This window comes from Salmo trutta, chromosome 2 (genome assembly GCF_901001165.1).
Source record: "Salmo trutta chromosome 2, fSalTru1.1, whole genome shotgun sequence".
Taxonomy (NCBI): domain Eukaryota; kingdom Metazoa; phylum Chordata; class Actinopteri; order Salmoniformes; family Salmonidae; genus Salmo; species Salmo trutta.
The window spans coordinates 61362137-61380108 of record NC_042958.1 but is presented as its reverse complement, the minus strand read 5'-3'; the positions used below and the strand labels follow the sequence as shown (position 1 = coordinate 61380108).

The following is a 17972-nucleotide window of genomic DNA, read 5'->3' as shown; positions in this document are numbered from 1 at the left end:
ATTGCATGATTGTGTGCTTGATTTTATGGAATTGTCAGCAACGGGTGTGGCTGAAATAGCCGAATCGACTAATTTGAAGGGGTGTCCACATACTTTGTATATAGTGTATGTAAGTCAGTTTTAAAACCATAAACTGCAGCGTTTCCCCTATATGCAGTGCACTGCCGCTGCTAAACCGTTGCCACCACTTAAAACAATTATATTAAAATTAAATCCTAAAAACAGTTAACTCTACCACCACTGCTGAAAAAACTCCTAGGGGAAACACTGAGCTGTAGTGAATTTGTCGTTTTAGTAGACATGTTGTAGTAAGCCAATTACTCCAAAGTGTGCTTGAAGGTTTGTTTGACCTGGAATTTCCTCAGCAAAACTCCATGAAAACGCCCTGTTTAGGAAAAGATCAAGCTGGATCTTGACATGTTTTGTTCTTAGTGCACTTACAGTATGTAATAACATATACTTCCTGCATATTGTTATATTATTCTTAATATTAAAAAGAGATTTAGGTCTACCTTTATCTTGAGAACTCAATGTTGTCAAGTGCAGTGTACGTATGCACAAAATTGCACATTAATTCATTCTATCCAAATCACCAAAGGGTGTTTAATGGAAAATTGTATTAAAAGAAGACTATTTTCAGATCTTCAGACCTCAGGACATTGATGATTTCAGATTTGCCCAACAGACATAAAGTAAATACCATAAACATTCAATAGTCTGCTCGCTTCTGGTACATGTACTTAAATTAATTTTATACAGGTGTATTAAAATATTGCTATTATATTGCTATTATATCATACTGCTGAAAGGAAATCAGCTGTTCGTGGAGTTGTCACTTTCAAGCCAAACAGTGAGTGTGCATGAAAATAATAATAAATAATACAAATGTTACAATAATGTGTGGTATTGTCTTTCAAATTACTGTTCTATTGTGTGATGTCTAAGACTCTTATATACAGTATATATAAAAATATTGTGTTACCACAAATAAATAAAATATGTACAGTTGAAGTCGGAAGTTTACATACACCTCAGCAAAATACATTTAAACTCAGTTTTCCACAATTCCTGACATTTAATCCAAGTAAAAATTCCCATTTCACATTTATTTCAAGAATGTGAAATGTCAGAATAATATTTGAGAGAATGATTTGTTTCTGCTTTTATTTCTTTCATCACATTCCCAGTGGGTCAGAAGTTTACATACACTCAATTAGTATTTGGTAGCATTGCCTTTAAGTTGTTTAAAGTGCGAGCAAGCAGGCCTACAAACCTGACTCAGTTACCCCAACTCTGTCAGAAGGAATGGGCCAAAATTCACCCAACTTATTGTGGGAAGCTTGTGGAAGGCTACCCGAAACGTTTGACCCAAGTTAAACAATTTCAAGGCAATGCTACCAAATACTAATTGAGAGTATGTAAACTTCTGACCCACTGGGAATGTGATGAAAGAAATAAAAGCTGAAATAAATCATTCTCTCTACTATTATTCTGACATTTCACATTCTTAAAATAAAGTGGTGATCCTAACTGACCTAAGACAGGGAATTTTTACTCGGGTTAAATGTGAAAACTGGTGAAATTGTGAAAACTGGCCAAAAGTGTATGTAAACTTCTGACTTCAACTGTATATATATATTATTTTTTAAATGTTTTTTTAAATATTTCACACAAGTGAAAAATCCATGCAAAAACCGAAAAAATATAATTTAGAGTTGAACTGAAATTGGTGTTAGCTGTGACAGTAGGGAGATTCAATTTTTCAATGTACATCATCAGCAGACCCTACGTCTGCTAACACTAGCTTTTTATAAAAATTCCATGTTGCCTAGCATTGCCAACTATCAATGACGACAGAGCATTGTGGTCAAGGAATGAAATTCTAATTTGTTTTGGTTCGATTTGTTTGTTTTGGTTCAACCAACGATGTCAACCAGTCAGCTGTCAAAGCAAAAGCTGTCAGTGAAAACATGTAAAATGACTGCTGCCCCTGCCACACCTTGCCGCCCACCCCCTGGCTTCACTGCCCTGGCTGTGGCCACTGTGGCTGCCCCTGCTAAGGTCATACCCCGCATGACTCGCAGAAGACCACCAGCCTTTGCTGACCCAGAGGCTGCTTCTACGGCTGGCCCTGGAATGGACGACCCCTTTTGTCATGATTCTGTACAACATGCACCTGAGGATCTGCGCCCAGGTGAGAACACATGATACTTGTTGGATATGACTGAAGTGTGATTCTGATGTGTCTTCTTAATTTATTAATATAGTTACAGCAATACGTCTCCCCGCATCTTTAAAGGGATTATATGTCTCATTCTATTGCTCTGTTTTCCTGTTCTCTCAGTAGAAGGAGAATGCCGAGCTGAAGATGAAGTGCTGTCAGCTCCACACTGAGTTGCTGAGGGAGGAGAGGGCTGTTCAGAGGGCTGAGGACTGGGTCCGCGAGAACCAAGACAACCTGCCCAAGCTGGAGAACATTCTCCTGGCTAAGGGCGAGAGGTTGAACCAATGCACTGGCTCACTGACGACCGTCATTGATAAGACAGAGGTGCAGTGGCTCATCCAGGCATACCAGGAGCACTATGCCAGCCTGGAGCATGAGAAGGTTCAGGTGGCCTTGGAGGAGGAGACCAAGGAGGAGGTGCAGGTGGTCTTGAAGAGGGAGACTAAAAAAGGAGAAGGTGGTCTTGGAGGAGGCGACCAAAGAGAAGAAGACCAAGAAGAAATCCAGCTGCTTCAGGGGATGTTCTTGCTCAGAAGATTCATAGAGGATGACTTTGAGTAGGTGAAGAAGAGGAGAGCAGAGATGAGAAGAGAAGTTAAGTGATGAGATGAGAAGAGGAAGTGCCACAATATTCCTTTGCCATTGATTGTTTGCAAATAAATACATATTTTGTTTAACTAAAAGTATACAAGCCGTCTGTACCTGTTTGTGATGGTTCTTGCATCTTTTCTTCAAACATATACTTTGGCTAAATTCTATGAGGGAGGATTATGGTCATAAAATACTTAAACGTTACTGGGTTATATAAAACAACTGACAAATGAATCAAGGCTTACTGATGAACAAATCACATCGTAAAAGCAAAATGATGAGCCTATGTTATGGAGTGTTCCTCCTGATCTATAACAGCGTGTTTGCTGTAATCTAGTGACATTTCTACATACTGAGACAGTTACCCCTAAATGAAACTTATAAGCTAGGGTAAAATGCTTTGGAGGCGTCACTAAGAAATAGCCTACAACTATAGATAGGACTGATAAGCATTGTCAAAATACCAAGACATACTGTGCGACCTATTAAATAGTGTTCGACCAGTGTACTTTTCTCTCATAGAGAAGGTTATACAGTAAACAGTAGAAAACTCACCAGAAGGGACTTCACTACAACAATCACTGTACTGTTGACCATTGCATTAATACATCAGTCTAGCTGTACTTCTGGAGACTTCCTTTGTCTGACTCGGAAATGGACAAAGATGAAGCGTTACCCCTGTAAATAAATGGCCGACGGCAAAGGACATTTTGTAAGTGAAGGCTGGTACTCACATGGAGCGATAGCCCTGTGGCGTGTCACCTGGTGTCAAGGACAACGTGAATGACAGGAAATTGCACTGGGGGATCTGGACTGAGCAGAGACATTCCACACTGTATCCGACATACTGTATCCGACATCCTGCGTCAGTATGTCGCCTTTAGCGTGTCTCATAGAGAGCGGCAACATGTTCAGAGATATTAGTTAAAGTTTTAGACTATAAATATCAGGTTGAGGGTTCGTCTGATCAACTTTCCATCTGCATTAGAGCAAGACTTGTACAACAGATCTCATTAGCTATAACAGCTTCATCAGCAGTAGGGCTCACTTTGCATTTAGACCAGGACCAGAGTTGGTCGTATCAAATCACATGCATCTAATATTTAGAGATAGGCCTATCAGTAAAGCTCTGCTGGGAGTTCACATGTACAGTACGCGGGTCTCTCCGTTGAATCATGTTTTGGCAGTTCAAAAGGCCGTTTCCATGGCAATGAGCCCCAGCAGATATACGGAAGAGAAGTACATGTTATTGGTCACACACGGGACAAGAAGGGCATCATCCTGTTGGTGGGGATAAGCTGTGATCGAACACACTGGCTACAGTGACTGCTTTGAAGAAGGAATTGGCAGTAAAAATAACTGTCACTGCGGAACTTACTAAAGTTGTCATCAACCTATTAAACATAGTGTCATATCCGGCTAGCTAGGATAGGCTATTATCCCTTTTGTATTTTCAGACATATTTGCGTGTTTGTACGTGCTCAAAGCAGTACTTCTGGGGAATTTAGGATTGGCGTGTCCAGTCACGTATTAGTCTATAGATGACGTCCAGGCTACTTTGAGGTGGCACCCTTTGTCACACACACATGCACACACACATCCCCTCTCTGACCTATTTATCTGGTTGGCTGAATGACTGGAAAGGGCGCTCTTTTAGAACCAAACAAGGACAAGCGATTTGTGTATCACAGTGTGTTTAGAGAAGGACATCCTCTCACCATAACGTACAGTACAGTACACACACAAAACATCCTAAATCATGTCCTGTGATTGAAAATCCCCTTCATACTATGCTACTATAAGCAGAAAACGGCTTGTCAGATCATATCACAGCATCCTTGCTTTAAACACACTCCTGTCTCTGTCAAACCCCTCTGCTTAGGCTACACGTACGCTAGCCAGCTCTCATTTCCAATGGATTTGCTCTGCTGGTCATATCAAAGCAATAATTTTCATTTTGGTCAGGAGCTGAAAAAGTTTAAGAGCCCTTGCTTTACAGATAAGTCCATTGCTCTAAAATTGTGAGCAAAATAAGCGCTCCTCTCAGTTCAATGCCAAAGCTGTTTTGTTATAGTTATACAACCAGCCCACATAAAACATCTTAATCCTGAGGTCAGGGAGCGATCATGATGTTTCTATCCATGTTTGGCCGCTACAGTTGAAAGATTTGTGTTGGTCTAAAGAAGCTGTCACAATGAAGTCTCCCATTGCAAACCTTCAGACAGAGGGCTGAGAGGAATCAAGGCCATACCAACAATACCATCCCCATAGCCTTTCCTGAAGCCTTTGAACTGGGACGTGCTTAGCAATTACTGGCTGTTAATGGGGCCCTGGTGTGGGCAGGAACCAGGAAGTGATGATAGGAAGCGGTGGCAAATGGATGGTGCACGGCTGCAGGCATGGCCATTCTGCACGTCTACCCCACTGCCAACTGATTGGGCGAAGCGAAGGCGTTGGGGGTTAGCTAAGGCGTACACATATGTGCAGACACACTCCGATACAATCACAGAGACATCACACATACCGCACTACTGGAGTCGGTGTGATACATATAGTTGAAGAAAGCTGTCAGCTGTTAACCTCACTAGGGTAGGGGGCACTATTTTCACCTCTGGATGAAAAGCGTGCCCAAAGTAAACTGCCTGTTTCTCAGGCCCAGAAGCTAGCATATGCATATAATTGGTAGATTTGGATAGAAAACAGTCTAAAGTTTCAAAAACTGTTAAAATAATGTCTGTGAGTATAACAGAACTGATATGGCAGGCGAAAACCTGAGAAAAATCCATCCAGGAAGTGGGATTTTTTTATGTTTGTAGTTTTCCATTGACTGCCTATACAGATTCCAATGACTGAGGACCCAAATTGCACTTCCTCTGGCTTCCACTAGATGTCAACAGTCTTTAGAAATTGTTTCAAGCTTGTATTCTGAAAAATGAGGGAGCAAGTCCACTCTGAATGAGTGGTCTGGGAAAGTCCCCAGAGCTGTTTACCGCATGCGACCGAGAGCGCGCCTTTCTTGTTTTCCTTTTATATTGACAAAGCTATTGTCCGGTTGAAATATTATTGATTATTATGACTAAAAACAACCTGAGGATTGATTATAAACATCGTTTGACATGTTTCTACAAACTTTACTGATACTTTTCGGATTTTTCGTCTGCCTGTTGTGACTGCCTTTGAGCCTGTGGATTACTGAACAAAACGCGCCAACAAAGGTTTTTGGATATAAAGAGGGACTTTATCAAACAAAACTAACATTTATTGAGTAAATGGGAGTCTTGTGAGTGCAACCATATGAAGATCATCAAAGGTAAGTGATTAATTGTATCGCTATTTCTGACTTTTGTAACTCCTCTACTTGGCTGGTAACTGTTTGTAATGATTTGTCTGCTGGGCACTGTTCTCAGATAATCGCATGGTATGCTTTCGCCGTTAAGCCTTTTTGAAATCTGACACAGCGGTTGGATTAACAAGAAGTTAATCTTTAAGCAGATGTATAACACGTGTATGTTTTATGATTTTTTCTTATGAGTATTTCTGTTTTTGAAATTGGCGCTCTGCAATTTCACTGGATGTTGTCCAGGTGGGACGCTAGCGTCCCACAGACCCTAGAGAAGTTAAATACTGTATTCTCCGCACAGACGGAGCACAGTAAACTTATCTGGCTTTTAACTTCTTGATGAGTTATCAGTCAGCGAGTGTTAAAACTAGGCCTCCAAGTTCTCTTACCTCTTGATGAGCTTGATGGACTTGAAGGCCTCGTCCATGTTTCCGATGGTTAGGTAGAAGCTAAAGTTGAGCATGGCATCGCGGGTGGCCTTTTCACAGTTCTCCAGGCCCTGAAAGTCCCGGAGGGCTCGTCTGGACACCATGTGCGGGGACTGGGCAGCCGGGGCTGAGGCCTGGGCCAGGGATGGAGATTGGGTGGTGTCTGGAGCTTGGGCCTCCTCCGCCTCTGGATCCCTCTCACCTGGCTGGGTGTTGATGAGATAACCAAGTATTAGCTATTTCAATACAATGTGACTATAGAGATTTTGTGTTGTGCTTCCATGGGGTCTAGTTCTTTAATGCATTGATTTGTCCAATCTCATCTCTGTTTTAAACACTTCACACCCGAATATGAAAATTCCCCACACAAACAATACTAATGTATAACTAAACCATGTGGTTTGTACTGATGAATCCTTTAGAGCAAACAAGAGGTAGAGTGATTGTCGAAAGTCAACATAATGGCTGGAGTGGGGTAAGATAAAGTTCCAGATTTTTTTTTTTACTGATTTTTTTCTTCAGGAAACTCTTTATTTTCTCCAGAGATAGAATCTGGCTCTTGAAGCCTTTTTCTATTATAGCGTGATAACTTTCAATACTGGCAGCCGACTCGATTACACACAGGTAAGATGAAAGAATTTGGCTCCTTGATTAGGAAGGGAAAATGACACGCACACACACACACTATTGTAGCAACACCCAGTCCTTTATCATAGAAGAGTAGGCTCAATGAAAGGAAACATCCTCAGATATGAGATCTAGGGCTAGTAGGGAGACACAGACAAGAAAGGAATCAAAAACTGTGGAAATAGACATCTAAGAAGACATTGACCCTATCCAACCAGTGGAGTAAGCTACAGATATCCTATCCAATTCTATATGTCATTCTATGCTACAAAACATGGACACTACAATTCTGACTTATGCATCTGAATACTGTGGTGCATTCTTCCTATGTAAAAACATTTCACTTTGGATGGTGTAGATTACATTGTCCTGTTAATCATTATAACACAATGGAGGTTTTACAATGCCACTAGCCTAGGAAAAGAGGGTAGGACTATGGAAAAGCCGAGGAAATTTGCAGCACTGACTAACTGAAGGGGCAGTAGATACTTACTTCTGGTATAGAGATACCACCCCTCCGAAACAACAGCTGGTGTGAATGGAAGCCAAGCACAAACAAAGACAGACATGCACATGAAATATGACAAATTCACATACACTCAAGAAAGAGAGGGAAGAAGAGCCCAAGCAAAATTATGCAAAATGAAAAGAAAGACTAAACGAGTTTTATGAGCATAGCCTCTGAGGGATAAGATGGGGAAGAGAAGCAAGAGAGCAACCCTACCTTACAAGTGATTTACAGATGTAGGATCTTAATTTGATCACTCTTTTGTTGATGAGAATTTGCCTGCACAGCAGGTTTAAAAAGGCTTCTAAAATTTGCAATTTCCACTTTAGAATTTCAGAATTGATTTGCAGTAACGTAAAACGTATCAACTCTTACAAAAAATGTCGATGAATTATAATCCACATAATAATTCAGATTTCCTGTTGCTAGAGGATTTTTTTTCCTGCTGTAGCAAACTGGCTCAAATTAAGATCCTACATCTGTGGGCCTACTGAAAATCATGATAACATAATAAATCATTCGAACAGTACGTCCCTGGTAAATTAGAAAATCAGTAAACAAAAGAGTAGCCATACAGTAAATAATGGCCTCACCTTAAGTAAAGGGATACCATTCAATACTCTGCAGGTAATGTACTGTACATTGGTCATTGTCCCTACCTTACAGGTGAAGTAATAGTAGGGAACGTCCAGGGCCAGTAGGGCCTGCAGGCCGGCTGGTTTGGGGTAGGAGTCCTGCAGGAGGAGCCCATGTTCCTGAGTGCAGAAAAACGTCACAACGAGCACATCCGCCTGCAGAAGACAGCAAATACATGCTATATGTTACATAGGTCATAGCACAGCGGACTCAGAACACACCAGATACAGTACATATCGAACACATCCACACTTGATATGTATTCAGCATTTCCCCTAGGATTCTTTTCAGCAGGAGTGGGAAAGGGGGGGGGGGGGGGGGTCTCAGGAGGTTATGTAGAATGATTGTGAGAAGGTCACTTCTGGTGACTTTTTAAAAGGGAATTCTATTCTAAAATGCATGACAATTGAATTATGTTGACACCATCTTAAATAGAACTGATGTGTGCCTCTGCACTCTACTGAGATGATGAGGAGCAAGCGGTGGCTGTGCACTCGTGGATCTCATTCATGCCACTGCTCGCTCTGTTTGCTAGAATATATGCTGTAACTTAACACTTTGATCTTAAAGGGATAGTGCGAGATTTTGGCAATCAAACCCTTTTTCTAACCAGAGTCAGATGAACTCATTGAATACCATTTTTATGTCTCTGCGTGCAGTTTGAAGGAAGCTGAAAGTAGTTTTGCGAGCCCTTGCTGACTAGCGTTAGCGCAATGACTGGAAGTCTATGGAAACAGCTTGCATGCTGTTCCCATAGACTTCCAGTCATTGTACAAACGCTAGTTAGCAAGTGCGCTAACGGTAGTTAGCCACTTCCTTCAAGACACATAAAAATAGTATCCATTAGTTCATCTGACTCTAGGTAGAAAAAGGTCTTATTGCTAAAATCTCGCACTATCCCTTTAAAACTGGGTCTCCGCAGAAATATACAATACCAGTCAAAAGTTTGGACACCCCTACACATTCCAGGGTTTTTCTTTATTTTTTACAATTTTCTACATTGTAGAATAATAGTGAAGACATCAAAACTATGAAATAACACATATGGAATCATGTAGTAACCAAAAAAGTGTTAAACAAATCAAAATATATTTTATATTTGAGATTCTTCAAAGTAGCCACCCTTTTCCTTGATGACAGCTTTGCACACTCTTGGCATTCTCTCAACCAGCTTCATGAGGTAGTCACCTGGAATGCATTTCAATTAACAGGTGTGCCTTGTTAAAAGTTAATTTGTGGAATTTCTTACCTTCTTAATGCGTTTGAGCCAATCGGTTGTGTTGTGACAAGATAGGGGTGGTATACAGAAGACAGCCCTATTTGGCAAAAGACGACAGTCCATCATTACTTTCAGACATGAAGGTCAGTCAATCTGGAATTTCAAGAACTTTGAAAGTTTCTTCAAGTGCAGTCGCAAATACCATCAAGCGCTATGATGAAACTAGCTCTCATGAGGACCGCCACAAGAAAGGAAGACCTAGAGTTACCTCTGCTGCAGAGGATAAGTTCATTAGTGCTACCAGCCTCAGAAATTGCATCCCAAATAAATGCTTCACAGAGTTCAAGTAACAGACACATTTCAACATCAACTGTTCAGAGGAGACTGCATGAATTAGGTCTTCATGGTCGAATTGCTGCAAAGAAACCACTACTAAAGGACAACAATAAGAAGAAGAGACTTGCTTGGGCCAAGAAACACGAGCAATGGACATTAGACCGGTGGAAATCTGTCCTTTGGTCTGATGACTCCAAATTTGAGATGAACGGATGATCTCCGCATGTGTGGTTCCCACCGTGAAGCATGGAAGAGGAGGTGTGATGGTGTGGGTGTGCTTTGCAGGTGACACTGTCAGTGATTTATTTAGAATTCAAGGCACACTTAACCAGCATGGATACCACAGCATTCTGCAGTGATATGCCATCCCATCTTGTTTGGGCTTAGTGGGACTATAATTTGTTTTTTTATCAGGACAACACACCTCCAGGCTGTGTAAGGGATATTTGACCAAGAAGGAGAGTGATGGAGCACTGCATCAGATGACCTGGCCTCCACAATTACCTGACCTGAACCCAATTGAGATGGTATGGGATGAGTTGGACCGCAGAGTGAAGGAAAAGCAGCCAACAAGTGCTCAGCAAATGTGGGAACTCCTTCAAAACGGTTGGAAAAGCATTCCAGGTGCAACTGGTTGAGAGCATGCCAAGAGTGTGCAAATCTGTCATCAAGGTAAAGGGTGGCTACTTTTAAGAATCTATAATATCAAATATATTTTGTTTTGTTTAACACTTTTTTGGTTACTACATGGTTCCATATGTTATTTCATAGTTTTGATTCTACATTGTAGAAAATAGTAAAAATAAAGAAAGACCCTTGAATGAGAAGGTGTCCAAACTTTTGACTGGTATGGTATATAAATAAAAAAATGGAGGGAAAAAAATTACAAAGGAAAATGAAAAAAATATGAATATAGGAGAAACACTGGTATTGTATGCATGGTATTGTATTTTTCGAAATACATTCTGAAAACAGGCATGTAATATATTATTTGTTGTCAAATCTGGTTAATGTGATTGTACATTACAGTATGTAACATTTTTGTGTGGTGGTAAGTAGTACAATGAAGCCACCCCTACCCTGTCCAGATGGTCCATTTGGGGAGAGTTGACCAGTACCGTCTCACACACAAACAGACGAGGCTCGTTCTCGTCCCAGAAATGAGACACAGGACATCTCTCGCTCAGCTCTGTCAGTGGCCGTCTGGAACACACACGCACACACACACACACACACACACACGCACACGCACACACACACATTCAGTGAACACACACACACAGTCAAAGGAACACACAGTCAAAAGAATGCACGCACACACACACACACCTTTCTGTGTCGTCGGCCTGTGAGATGCCACTAGGCGGTCTACCAGTGAAGAAGTCAAAGTGAGAGAGTGTGTCCATCTCTACGTCATAGAAGTACATTCTGTGGTCAGGTCTCCCATTCACCTTAGAGGGAGAAATAAATCAGCAACAACATAATCAACAACTTGGTAGAAGTAGAATTTAACAGACTTGGAAGTGTAACAATTCAAATAACTTCATTGCAAATCACAAGAGCAAAGTTTATCTATGAGATAAAAAAAAGTCAAGGTTCTGTGTCTCGGAGTGTCCACTCACCCGAGTGACCAGGATGCTGACTTGGTTGCCGTTGGCGTTACACTTGACCGATCTCAGGGCTCCCAGATTAGGGGTCAGGTCCACTAGGTTCTTAGCACTGCAGTGGGCCTTGGCTTCTCTATACACACACATACAGTACAGACGTATATACAGTCGATACAATGAAATACACAATGAACCCTGAAAATTGTGCTGCAATATGCAATGACAAGGATTAGTCTTTTGCTAGCTATGTATAGCAACACAAAACAATGGAGACCTGTAAAACAAAATAAGAAATTGGCCAAGCTCATTCACTTACACTGGCTAACAACACTGATTTGAAAAAGTGGTTGTGCCATTACAAGTAATGTAAATTGAGAGGTTTTTAATCTGTTTTTGTGGATACCTGCGAGTGAGGTCAAAGACCTTGATGTGAGCTGTGTCTGTTCCCACCACCAGGTAGCCTTGACACACACTGAGCAGCACAGGGTTGCCCTCGGCCTCAGAGAAGGCTAGTAGCTGCTTCACTGTGCCCTGGGAGACAGAGTCAGAGAGATACACACTGCTTATTTACAATAGACAAAGACACACAATGCTTATCTATAATATACAGAGAAGGATCTTTATTTGATCACTTTTCTGTTGCTGACAATTATTTTCCTGCACAGAAGTGTATTTGAGGTTTAAAAAGGCTTTTAAAGTTTGTAATTTTCACCAATTTGCCCTAACGAAAAATGTATATCAACTCCGATAAAAATGTCCAGTAATTATAATCCACATTTACTGTTGCTGCAGGATTAATTACCTGCTGTAGAAAACTATCTAAAAATTAAGCTACAGACAAAAAAAAGAACACTGAACCTGATTTGACAGGAGCCTTGAAGCCGTATGAGGCAGTATGCATACTGTGTGTGTGTGTGTGTGTGTGTGTGTGTGTGTGTGTGTGTGTGTGTATCCGTGCGTACATGCGTCTGTATGTATCTGCGTGTGCGTGACTGTGGATAGGCAGAGGGTTCCAGATAAGGGGACTGACCTGTGGTGTGCGGACCTGGACTCTATTGGGCTCCACAGTGTAGATATTCTCATCATGCACAGCTAAGACCTGGGACTCACACAGGAAAGAGCCTGGGGACGAGCAGGACGGGAGAGGATGGGAAAGGGAGGATTCACACAGGGCTTAATAACACTAAGCATCTGTCTTAACGCAGTGCTTACGACCGTGTTATAAGTGCTTATGACCGTGTTATGCAGTGCCATGCTGGTGTTGTGCAATGTTATCACTATTTAGCTGTGCAGCCACTTTACCTGTGTTGCGTAGAGTTGCCCCTGAGGGTTCGTACACAGTGACCTGCTTCCCGTTCCACACTGTGACTGTGTCCTGAACACACATCACGTAAACATCAGATGCCTAACATCGCAGTCATTGTAAAAGACCACTCAATACACCTCACATACTCCTTAGATAAACACACCTGCTTGTGTGAGACAGACACAGTAAAAGTTTCACATTGAGCAGAAAACAAATTATTCGATAGCCTCCCAAGTCAAGCTAGACCAGGGGTTCCCAAACGTTTTGGGCCTGTGACCCCATTTTGATAAAAAAAAAATTGCGACCCCAACATGTAAAAAAAGTGATATAATCAATGACCAATGTTTACTTCTTTAATTGGGGCTGTGACAGTCTATTACAAATCAGTCTGACAGTACTTTTGACATTATTTCAATGTGAAGGAAGTATGGTTTGAAGTGACAAACATATCAGAAAGGTATTGAGGAGTTCAGAAGATCATCAGGCAATAATTGTGTATGCTCTTCTGTGTAGAAAAGAACATCAGCATTCCCCCCCAGTCTGATTTAATGCCTGGTCTTGTCCACTCTAATAAGTCCCGTGTGGCTTGTGGGCATTGTAGAGGGAAACAGAAGACACATACATATTCCTGAGTCTTTTCTTTCAGTGACTGGGTCATAAAAGATAGAGCCACATTTGTAGGAAGAAACGGCTCTGTTTATATCCGAAACGGCTCTGTTTATATCCGAACCGGCTCTGTTTATATCCGAACCGGCTCTGTTTACATCCGAAACGGCTGTTTACATCCGAAACGGCTCTATTTACATCCGAACCGGCTCTGTTTACATCCGAACCGGCTCTGTTTACATCCGAACCGGCTCTGTTTACATCAGAACCGGCTCTGTTTACATCCGAACCGGCTCTGTTTACATCCGAACCGGCTCTGTTTACATCCGAACCGGCTCTGTTTACATCCGAAACGGCTCTGTTTACATCCGAAACGGCTCTGTTTACATCCGAAATGGCTCTGTTTATTACAAGCGCACCTAGCGGCTACCGGTTCTATGAACCAAGCGCAATATTATAATTTTTTTATACAATCATCTCGCCACCCCATTTTCAAATCAGGCGACCCCACGTGGGGTCCCGACCCCTAGTTTGGGAAACGCTGAGCTATACATACACAGTTGGTGAGCAGGGCACATTTTTCTCTGGTTACCTTGGTAGCGGGACCCATTTTTGTCTGGTTACCTTGGTGACGGCTCACGGGACACATTTTTAGGCTGGTTAACTTGGTAACGGGACAAATGTTTGGACTGGTTACCTTGGTGACGCAGACACCCTTGATGTGCATGTCGGAACGCAGGGTGAGGTGGGAGTTGGTGTTGAACATTGTGAGGCTGAGCTGAGATGGGGTCAGCTGCACCGCTGCCACCTGCTGGCCGAAGTGGGCAGACATGACGTGCTCACAGAGGATCAGCACTGTGGTCACACTGTTGGCAGCCAGCAGGTTCAGGTTGGAGCCCCACTGGAAACAAACAAGACAATTGCAATCAGAGAACACATTCATGTAAAACTGTAATAACATAGTCACTGACTAATGTAACTGCACTCTCTCTATGAGTCCGGTGATCGTGTTGTAGCCACAATCAGTGAAATTCAATATTTTAGACCAGGTGTCGACAAACGGAAAAGCACATTGGAAACTAATCTTGATCAGATCTGTCTAAACAAGGTGATGGAGAGGTGATGGATGAGGATATAATACACTGTGCCTGAGTCATCGCAAAGTGTCAATACAGTATAATGTAGTACTGTAGTATAATGTGGTACTGCAGTAAAGTAGTGTACCTGGAGCTGGGTGACATTGCCCTCGATCTCCGTGGGTGTCTGTAGTTTCCACTGGGCCTTGGTGCCTGTCCTGGTGTTGGGCTGACTCACCATCCTCCACAGAGCTATACGTCCCCTGTTGGTGCCTGCAGCTAGGATCTCTGGAAAGACGCAGGGGAGTGAGGGCGACATCATGAAACAATACAAATATGACCAATTCTATGCCTAAATATGATTAAACAAAGAATTACATTTTTACATTTTAGTCATTTAGCAGACGCTCTTATCCAGAGCGACTTACAGCAGTGAATGCATACATTTCATACATTTTTATTTTTTTCTGTACTGGTCCCCCGTGGGAATCGAACCCACAACCCTGGCGTTGCAAACACCATGCTCTACCAACTGAGCCACACGGGAATTTCCTATTTGAGAGGTGAATGCATAGCATAGAATATCATAGAAGACAATGGACATAGGAGTTGCTGGCAAGCTAACACAAACAGATCTGGGACTAGGCTAGTGGATGTATACTGTGTAATTGTAATCCATTTAACGTCAGTCTACCATAGCTCACCATTAGCCCAAATTTTCAGAATGCCAGTAATGTTCATTCCTACCTTTGGCTGTGCAGTAGGAGACACAGTTCAACACCTCTCCTTTTTCAAAGCCAAGGCTCTCATCCAGAGAAAGCACATAGTTGTCATCCCTCTCCAAGTCCCAGAGCCTACAACACAATGCATGTTAGCTATTCAGTCAGTGTGTGTGTGTTTGGTTTTCCTATCCTTGTGGGGACCAGAAGTCCTCACAAGGATAGTAAAACAAGGAAAATTTGGACAAGTGGGGACATTTCGCTGGTCCCTACAAGGAAAATTGTTAGTTTAGAATTAGGGATTAGGATTAGAATTTGGTTTAGGAGTTAAGGTTTAGGAGTTAAGGTTAAAGGTTACGTTTAAGGGTTAGGGAAAATAGGATTTTGAATGGGAATCAATTGTTTGGTCCCCACAAGGATAGTAAAATCAAATCAAATTGTATTTTTTTCACATGCGCCAAATACAACCTTATCATAAAATGCTTGCTTGTGTGTGTGTGTGTGTGTGTGTGTGTGTGTGTGTGTGTGTGTGTCTGACCTGATGACCTGTTCCCCTGTAGCTGTGATGAGGAGGCCTGTCTCTGTTGAAACGATGTCTGCGCTTTGGCCACTTTTTCCACTCAGCTTCACCTGTGACAACAGAACACATAAACACAATTGCACACACACTTGAATTGAACTGACAGTTCTAAGCAAATGGCGCCAGAGGGGATGGCTGCCGTTTTACGGGCTCCTAACCAACTGTGCTATTTTGTTAGATTTTTCACAATGTCTGTAACTCATTTTGTACATAATGTTGCTGCTACCGTCTCTTAACACTAAAAAGAGCTTCTGGACATCAGAACAGTGATTACTCACATCGAACTGGACAAAGATTTTTTCATTAATGAGTCCGATGCGAAGGATATACTGCTTTGTCGAGACAAGGCCCAAATCCCCGTCATCCGAGTGAAGAAAAGACGGCAAAAAAAGGGGAGGAGGGCTGGGTGCCTTGTAAGAATTAGCCGACGAGTAGGTAAACCACCACTACCCTTCGTATTATTGGCCAACGTGCAATCATTGGAAAACAAACTGGATGATCTACGATTAGGACTATCCTACCAACGGGACATTAAAAACTGTCATATCGTATGTTTCACCGAGACGTGGCTAAACGACGACACGGACAATATAGAGCTGGCTGGCTTCTCCGTGCATCGGCAGGACAGAGCAGCTACGTCTGGTAAGATGATGGGTGTGTCTCTATTTGTCAACAACTGCTGGTGTGCGATGTCTAATATTAAAGAAGTCTCGAGGTATTGCTCGCCTGAGGTAGAATACCTCATGATAAGCTGTAGCCCACACTATCTACCAAGAGAGCTCTCATCTATATTATTCGTAGCCGCCTATTTACCACCACAAACCGATGCTGGCACTAAGACCGCACTCAACGAGCTGTATAAGGCCATAAGCAAACAAGAAAATGTTCATCCAGAAGTGGCGCTCCTAGTGGCCAGGGACTTTAATGCAGGCAAGCTTAAATCCGTTTGACCTCATTTCTATCAGCATGTCACATGTGCAACCAGAGGAGAAAAAAACTCTAGACCACCTTTCCTCCACACACAGAGATGCATACAAAGCTCTCCCTTGCCCTCCAATTGGCAAATCTGACCATAATTCTATCCTCCTGATTCCTGCTTACAAGAAAAAACGAAAGCAGGAAGTACCAGTGACTCGCTCAATACGGAATGGGTCAGATGACGCGGATGCAACGCTACAGGACTGTTTTGCTAGCACAGTCTGGAATATGTTCTGGGATTCATCCAATGGCATTGGGGCGGCAGGTAGCCTAGTGGTTAGAGCGTTGGACTAGTAACCGAAATGTTGCAAGATCGAATCCCCGAGCTGACAAGGTAAAAATCTGTCGTTCTGCCCCTGAACAAGGCAATTAACCCAGCGTCATTGAAAATAAGAATTTGTTCTTAACTGACTTGACTAGTTAAAAAAAAAAAAGTTAAATGAAAAATACAATTTGATATGTACCTTCATGAGCTCCTGGGCTCCCCCATCAGGTCCCAGAATGTACTGCGACAGCAAAAGGGTTTCCATTAAAAAATGTTAAATAAATAATTGAGGAGTATACCACCTCAGTCACTGGCTTCATCAATAAGTGCATCGACGACATCGTAGGCACATATCCCAACCAGAAGCCATGGATTACAGGCAACATCCGCACCGAGCTAAAGGCTAGAGCTGTGCTTTCAAGGAGAGGGACTACAAAGGGCTGCCCAGTGACGTGAGCCTACCAGATGAGCTAAATGCCCTTTATGCTCACTTTGAGGCAAGCAACACTGAAGCATGCATGAGAGCACCAGCTGTTCCGGACGACTGTGTGATCACGCTCTCCGTTTCTTGTGCCCAAGAAAGCGAAAGTAACCTGCCTATATGATTAACGCCCCGTAGCATTTCCGTCGGTAGTCATGAAGTGCTTTGAAAGGCTGGTCATGGCTCACATCAACACCATCATGCCAGAAACCCTAGACCCAATCCAATTCGCATACCACCCCAAAACATCCACAGATGACACAATCTCCCTGAGCAAGGCAGTTAACCCACTGTTCCCTGTGCGCCGAAGATGTGGAAGTCGATTTAAGGCAGCTCCCTGCACTTCTCTGATTCAGAGGGGTTGGGTTAAATGCGGAAGACACATTTCAGTTGAAGGCATTCAGTTGTACAACTGACTAGGTATCCCCCTTTCCCAATAGCCCTC

The 17972-nt window shown here is 42.4% G+C and overlaps 1 protein-coding gene across 2 annotated transcripts in view; it reads right to left on the bottom strand.

The window, feature by feature from the left end:
• Positions 1-17972, bottom strand: part of ift140 (intraflagellar transport 140 homolog (Chlamydomonas)) — a 63614-nt gene that overhangs the window by 21294 nt on the left and 24348 nt on the right. Inside the window, exons 1-13 of one of the 2 annotated variants that reach the window (XM_029709910.1) lie at positions 17246-17310; positions 15762-15853; positions 15252-15358; positions 14653-14792; positions 14126-14329; positions 12819-12891; positions 12547-12638; positions 11920-12047; positions 11532-11649; positions 11239-11360; positions 10989-11112; positions 8378-8509; positions 6545-6789 (exon numbers count right to left, since the gene is read on the bottom strand). In XM_029709910.1, the coding sequence (XP_029565770.1) occupies positions 6545-6789; positions 8378-8509; positions 10989-11112; positions 11239-11360; positions 11532-11649; positions 11920-12047; positions 12547-12638; positions 12819-12891; positions 14126-14329; positions 14653-14792; positions 15252-15358; positions 15762-15853; positions 17246-17251 (1583 nt within the window). In that variant the 5' untranslated portion in view covers positions 17252-17310. Of the gene's footprint in view, positions 1-6544; positions 6790-8377; positions 8510-10988; positions 11113-11238; positions 11361-11531; positions 11650-11919; positions 12048-12546; positions 12639-12818; positions 12892-14125; positions 14330-14652; positions 14793-15251; positions 15359-15761; positions 15854-17245; positions 17311-17972 lie in introns of those variants that run through there. The other variant, XM_029709903.1, reaches the window with a different exon arrangement.